General features: G+C 39.1%; 1 protein-coding gene across 2 annotated transcripts in view; it reads right to left on the bottom strand.

The window, feature by feature from the left end:
- The window catches only part of dock8 (dedicator of cytokinesis 8), a 59,409-nt gene that overhangs the window by 19,695 nt on the left and 32,402 nt on the right, over positions 1 to 7,312 (bottom strand). For both annotated transcript variants that reach the window (XM_034871614.1, XM_034871615.1), the window contains 12 exons: positions 6,998 to 7,068; positions 6,624 to 6,768; positions 6,219 to 6,320; positions 5,936 to 6,031; positions 5,508 to 5,742; positions 4,415 to 4,579; positions 4,101 to 4,276; positions 3,565 to 3,657; positions 2,082 to 2,177; positions 1,291 to 1,440; positions 890 to 1,003; positions 144 to 299 (listed from right to left, as the gene is read on the bottom strand). In XM_034871614.1, the coding sequence (XP_034727505.1) occupies positions 144 to 299; positions 890 to 1,003; positions 1,291 to 1,440; positions 2,082 to 2,177; positions 3,565 to 3,657; positions 4,101 to 4,276; positions 4,415 to 4,579; positions 5,508 to 5,742; positions 5,936 to 6,031; positions 6,219 to 6,320; positions 6,624 to 6,768; positions 6,998 to 7,068 (1,599 nt within the window). The remainder of the gene's footprint in view (positions 1 to 143; positions 300 to 889; positions 1,004 to 1,290; positions 1,441 to 2,081; positions 2,178 to 3,564; positions 3,658 to 4,100; positions 4,277 to 4,414; positions 4,580 to 5,507; positions 5,743 to 5,935; positions 6,032 to 6,218; positions 6,321 to 6,623; positions 6,769 to 6,997; positions 7,069 to 7,312) is intronic.

Genomic DNA, 7,312 nt, shown 5'->3' on the forward strand with positions numbered 1-7,312 from the left:
TGAGGATAGAAACAAAGTGTTTCCTATAGGGCTGTTTAAATGAACTTGACTTGCCACAAATGTCACTTTATCGGATTGTTGTATTTACTGCCAACGATGAAACACCTGAATGCCTGCAAGTTTTGACTGACAAGTGGGCGGACCTGTGATGAGATAGATGGACATGGCGAGGCAGGAGCGGAGGCAGGGCTGCTGAAGAACAGGCTCAGGTTGAGGTAGTGCTCGTGACTGCACAGGATTCGTAGGAACTCCAGACGCATGCTGATCAGTGTTGGCATTGACACACACTTAGCTGACATCTACAATGGAAACAGAGCAACAACAACAAAAAGCAATCAATACATTAAAAACAATACTTAAAAAAAGTTTGATCTTCTTTCAGAATCAAAAATAAAATAGTTCCCATTGGCTGAATTCATGTAGTTAAGCCTCATGTTGTCCTCAGGTCAAATTGACCCGTTTTAAAATCAATGTTCTTTTTAACTAACCAATTGTAATTACTCAAAATAACCTGATTGATTCTACAGAGCGCTCTTTGGCAAGTACAAATCTCTACTTTCATTAATTTTAGGGTGTCTTATTCAATTTTTTAGCATTTGAAAAACAAATTGAAGTGGTTTTGAGAAAGTACTGAATAAAAGACATAATCCAGTCTGTGATTATCCATCAACATACATTCCTTTAATTTTAGTCTAAATAATTCCTAATTTCTGCTTTTCTAACTCCAACATTAGGTATAATCCCCAAAATAATTGAAGTTAATAAGTTACTGTTACATAGTGTCAAAAGTGTTGAAAAAAGGAACAAAAAACTTAAGAAAAAGTAAAAAAAACAACAACAACACAAGGGTTAAAGACACATTGTTGGTTTGTAATTAGTGTTAACCTACCTGGTTGCAGTAGTTTTTCACCAGCTGAAAGACAAATCCTCGGTCCATGAGAGACAGCAGGTCGTAGAGGAAGAAGGCCAAGCTGATGTTGACTTTCTCTGCTTGCTCTACTTCCTAAAAAAAGAAAAACAATCCACAAAAACCAACCAGTAAGCTGCACTGAGTGGCTCTTGCCAAGCATCTGACTGTGAAAGCTGCGCTTTCGATAGCACAGAGGAAAATATAATTAGCACTTTTAACTCCCTGTTGTTCAGAGAACACAAACACGTAATCTGAATCTGAAACTGCCTCTAACCAACCCAGGAGAACAGAAGGTACACAAGCTCTGTGAAGAGTTTTGTCATTTAAATTTCATTTAAATTTGTGGTTATTGTCGTCGTCATCATCATCATATTTCCTACCTTTTGTTGTTTGACAAGGATGGTCCCAATCTCAGCTGTAACCACAGAGACAATGGTGGTGATGTCATCTTTAAATCTGTCAGAGAAGCGGTTCCTCCGAGGGACGCTGTGCTTGTCGAGATGAGACACATGCTGAGCCATGCTTTTCACCTGTTTGCGCAATTGCACATCAGCACACACAGACGTAACAAATGTGAATCATCGGATGCAAACAATTAGAGGGAAAGCCATTGAAATCCATGTTAATTGAAAGCAAAAGTGATGAATGTGCATGTGAATCAATAATTTGTCAAGTAACCTGACAGATGAAAAGCTGATCGGACAAAAAACGATGATCTGATAATAACTCAGCAGTGTTTCATTATTTATCATCACCGTCCATCCTCATTTTTCATTCAAATTAAAAAGGAGCCTTTTATTCATTTTAGTGAGCATCCTCTTGTGAGGTTATTGAAGGAAGAGAGATAAATACGTGAGATGAAGTGAAGGGATGGGAGTGAATGGGAGTAATGATACACTTCCAAAACTCTAAAAGAGCGATGAATTGTGAAGCAGCTTGATAAATTACAGACTACAGGGGTATCAAAATGCCCTTTTCTTCAACACATAATAAAACCATCAATTATCTTTTATGGTGTGTGGCCGTGAGGTCATGTATTGTTTTGTGCAAGTCATTTTTATAACTTAAACCATTTATCATTAACACCTTAAGCAGTCCTTACTTTTTCTCTTAGAGCTAAAAATAAATCAAAGAATCACGTTCTGTAAATTCACAGAAAGAGCTCACTGACCAGCAGCTCAAAGAAGAACCAGGCATATTTGTATGCATTCTCTCTGCAGACCCCGGTGCTGACGACCATCTGCAGGGCCAACTCCTCATGAAACTGCTGCAAGACAGAAAATACACAAACTGTGGTGAAAAACAGTCTCCCTTTGGAAGCTAAAGGAATAACGCATATTTTTTGACTAGAGCATCTGCAATTATTACCCTGAATATCAATTTATGATAATATAAGAGAAGATAGACTTTGTTATTCCCACACTGGAGAAATGCCTGTGCTACAGCAGGTCAAACGAAAAATTTACACACAGTATGAATTTTTTTTGCAATACTGGCTACGCCAAGACCTCTTTTGCATAACTGGGATAATGCGAACACGCCACAAATCACGGAATGGACTAAACTTATGACACAACAGACACTGCTTCCTTTGAATACTATATAGTGTCAGTGTTCAATAGCTAGATTTTACAATGGCAAAGGGGAATGTAGCCAGGTATGGGATCTTATTCACCAAAGGCCTATTGCAGTGAAACGGTGTTTGAGGAAATTAGATATGATTCAATTACAAGAGGTGCTGTCTTAAGGGTAACTGTTTTTGACTGTCTTTGTTACTGAGGTTTAGTTGTTGAGTGTTTCTTCATTTTCTTTTAGTTCTTTGTGTGTATTGTTGTTCTTGGATGTATTTGTTTTTAAATTATAAAACACATATTGTATGAAGACATACTTCTCTAAAAAAAAGGAATGCTGGCTGAGCTTTGAACAGAAAAACACACAGCAATGTCACACTCCCACCCTGTGGTAACCAGAGGCAACTGGTGTTGGACAGCTCTTCGTATTAAACTGCAGTGGAGGAAGTCTAAAGTCTGAGTAGTTTTAAATGCATGCATAATCTAAATAGTAAGAAATCTCTAAGACAAGAATAGTTTTCTAATGTTCTTCAACTACTACTACTTCTACTAATATAAATGAAACATAACCAGGTATGCTACTGAAATCATAATTTCATTCATTTCTGTCTAGGTTAATGTTGTGTGGCCACATATAAATACAAACAGAAATTGTTTAGGCGATACAGGTGAAATCCATCTTAAAATACAATATATTATCATATTATTCTATAACCACAAAATACTTAATTAGAAGAAATATACTAATGAACTTCTAGTATTGCGTTTACGACCAGTTCTCTGCTGCAACTCTGCTATATTAGACTACACCGCAAACATGTTATGCTTTATTAATAGCTCCATTAGAGGATAAACTCACCAAGATTAAACTGACTGATGCTTCATGTCATGGCATTCTTTGCCTCCATTACCTGTTCCGTTTATCATATTGGGATACCTCACTTTGCATCACTACTAAGTTATTATAAATGAGTCTTGGTTGGATATTTGTAGAGTACATCAATTATTATCTTATAAGTTCTCCAAACTTTAATCAGGAACCTGTGGCGTAATATCTCACATACAATAAGGGGAGCTTTTTACCTTTCTGTTGGAGGGCCTGGTGCTTCCTGTGGAATTCTGGTAGTTGTTTAAATCCACAATGGTGGACATGCGGCTGCCTGGGTTGTTGTGGCCCTGGAGACAGAAACATACAGGTTCCATCACATTGAACGTGATGGATGCATTCATTAGAGTGGGCGTCAAGTGGCCTATTAGAATACCTAATGTACTGTGGGGATGACTAGCAAATGACTGGGTAGCAAATGTGTATGTGCATGCATGCTGAGTTGTGTACATACACTGTCTGTCTGTCTGTCTGATATAAATAAATATATACCACACATTGGCCTGGTGAAATATGGAATTATAGCAAAGATTTGGGAAAACGTGCTCAATACCAATTTCCATCTAAGTGTACATGGATATTATGTAGCAGTCTCCTTCCAGAGCTAGAAGCTTCATAAACTGAGACTTATTTATGTGACGCTGTTTTTTTTAAAATTCAAGGCAAATGAAGATTTTGGAGGTGGGGTTACTGCTCTTGCAGAGAGATTTGTTTTGGGGGAAACCCTCTGTACCTTGGCAGAGAGGATGTTTTTGACCTCAGCATCATCAGCAGAGGTAGATGGAGCAGGGATGTCAGGGTTGCTACTGCTGCGGATTCTGGATTGGAGAAGCATAGAGCCAACAGCAGATGCTGTAGCTCGACCCATGGTGCTGTAACGGCTCTCTGCAGATGGTATATTACCTGAATCTGGAGACAGGACCCATGAACACATAAAAAAGATCAATTCATAATTCATATAATAGTCCACGCAAATACAATGAAAAAAAATGACAAACAGAAGGAAAAGTAAGCAAACTCATGCTTCATAAAATATTGTGTCAATACCTGCATTCTGCATGTCTCGAGGGGGATCAGGCAAACGAAACACCCAGTAAAGGTAGGTCGCCAAGAGGCTGTTCCTACCCTGCTGGTCCCTGATCAGCTCCTGACTGTTATGAAGACTGATGACAATAGACACCACTGATTCGAAGGCTATCTGAGCCAGGTTGGCTGTAGGACACAGACATTAACATGCAATCCAAAATGTTAGAACTTTTATATTAATTACACATGAGATAGAATATAATCATGACAAATAAAACACTATCGTTCCTTGGTCTTATAAACTGAATCACATTAAGATGTGTAAAATCAACAGTCAATTATTGCTAACATAATCAGTTGATTACTCTACTAGCTAAGCAATAGAAAACATTAACACAAGAAGACTTTTAACAGTTAATTTTCTTGCTCTTCATCATTCACATTTTCAATCTGCAAATTTTTGTACCACAGTGGTGTGTAATTAGGGCTGTAAATAACTCCTATTAGCTGCCAAAAGCTAGGCCAAGAGCTGCTCCTTCGCGTTGAAAGGAACCAGTTGAGGTTGTTTGGGCATCTGGTAAGGATGCCTCCTGGGGGCTCCCTAGGGAGGTGTTCCAGGCACGTCCAGCTGGAAGGATGCCTCGGGGAAGACCCAGGACAAGGTGGAGGGATTATATCTCCAACCTGGCCTGGGAACGCCTCGGGCTCCCCCAGTCGGAGCTGGTTAATGTGGCTCTGGAAAAGGAAGTTTGGGGTCCCCTGCTGGAGCTGCTGCCCCTGCAACCCAACACTGGATGGAATAACTGATATTTTAATTATCGATTAATCTGTTGATAATTTTGTCATTAAAATGTCTTGTTTACAGAGCCCACGGTGAAATCTTCAAATGTCTTGTTTGGTCCAACCAACAGTAAGAAACCCAATGTTCAGTGATACAAAACAGAGAAAAACAGCAAATCATCACATTGGAGAAGCTGGAGCAAGGAGATGTTTGACATCCTTGCTTCTCAAATAAGCATTTGACTAATAAAAAAAAACAGCAGCATGTGTAACAACTTGAAATTTCCCAAAATGTGTGACATGCCACAGCTTTGCAGCAACAGTAACTTCTCACCGGTCTGGCCAGCGATAACCATGGGCTGCATGATGAGGGTGAAGAGTTTATCCAACACCAGATGTAGGAAGAGGACCAGAGGCTCTAACCGAGAGGAAGACAGGGAGATGATGCTAAGCTTCAGCTCATGCTCCAGCTTGTTTTCTGGAATCTTCTCCTCCCTGACCCGCAGCGGGAATGTAGCTCCTCCCTCCAGGGCATGGCAGAGGGTGAAGAAACGCTCCAGGTGGTTGTCCTGGTAAAGAAAAATAGGGATGATTTGTTAAAATGTGGTACTGGGATAAGCAGAAAGATAAAAAGCAACAAAGGAACAATGAAAGAGACACATTGATGTTTTGACTATGTATGTGTATAACAGACTAAAATAAAAATATTTGGTAAAAAAGACGATTATTGTGTTTGTTTTCGGGCTTGCAAGTGTTTCTCACCTGTGTGTGTACAGATGACACAGCCTGGACCTCAAGGTTGAAAAGTCCTTTGTGACTTTCCATCCACTTGACAGGGGGGTTCTGAGGAGGAAGTTTCTACACAACAAAGACACAGGAAGGATAACTGGGTTATATAGATCTTCCATGTCTGTGTTCAGCCTTTACTATGTCAATAGCCGTCTAAGATTTTTTATTTTTTATTCTTTGCATACAGTAGCATGTTATGGAAATGCATAATGCATGTCTAAAATGTAATATATAAATATAAAATAGATGTGTATACCTCAGGCGTGTGCAGGGAATAGTTGATAGGTAGTCGATCCAAGACGATGGGCAGACAGAACTGACCAGTCTGCAGTCGGTCAATATTCACCATGGGCAGCCACTAGATGAAAAGTTAAGAATAAATGTGTGACTTTAACAAGTTCAAAAAACTATACTCAGTAACGTATTATTTAATTATTAGTTAATTAAGTAATATGCATTTATTGTTTTATCTATGGGTTTGCTTACACATAGTTTTTTTGCTTCTGTGTTTTAAGAAAAGTCTCCAGTTATGTAATCCAGGCTGTCCAGGATGTAATCAGGCCCAGCAGTGTTTTGAATATCAATGCTAATATTAGCATGCTAGCACTTTCTGTGTGTTCATTTCAAAATATGATAGGGTAAGTGAAGGACAAAATCTCACAGAGTATCCAATGAGCATCTCACAGCTGCTGCTTTGGTTCTGTTTCTGCTGGCAGCTGATGTGGTAGAAGGTGAACAGCAAGTGATGTCTCTCTGTCAGACGCGCTGGAAGAGCCAGCTTCACTTCCTCATAGAAGTCTGGGGACCTGAAGATAGAAAAATAGGGAGTAACAAAGGAAGCCACAAATTGGAAAAGAGGGATGGGTGGAGACAAGGATGGAGGGGGAGAAATGAGAAAACAGGGGAAACCACAAGCCAGTGTGCAAGAGAGAGTCAGGGAGAGAAAATAAGACAGAGTTACTCAGACTGTTCATTTAATAAAAAATAAAAAAGCTATTTCAAACAGTATAATGTAACTGAATAATGTGTACTTGCTTGTTATGATAGGTAACAGGGGTGTAGACTTCCTGTAAAAACTCAGGGCCACTTGATTTCCCAAAAATGACCTGAGAATGGACAGAGGGAAAAAAAAACACAAGTTAAAACACATCTTGTTATGGTAAGTATGAAAGGAAGGACTAATAAAAGCAAGTAGAACCTTTTACTCTTTTTTACTCTTTTACTCTTATAACTGACTTGAACAAATGTGAAGCTATCCTTTAACTTCAGTGCATGTATACACTCACCGGCCACTTTATTAGGTACACCTGTCCAACTGCTCGTTAACACTTAATTTCTAAGCAGCCAATC

Source organism: Etheostoma cragini, chromosome 5 (genome assembly GCF_013103735.1).
Source record: "Etheostoma cragini isolate CJK2018 chromosome 5, CSU_Ecrag_1.0, whole genome shotgun sequence".
Classification (NCBI taxonomy): Eukaryota; Metazoa; Chordata; class Actinopteri; order Perciformes; family Percidae; genus Etheostoma; species Etheostoma cragini.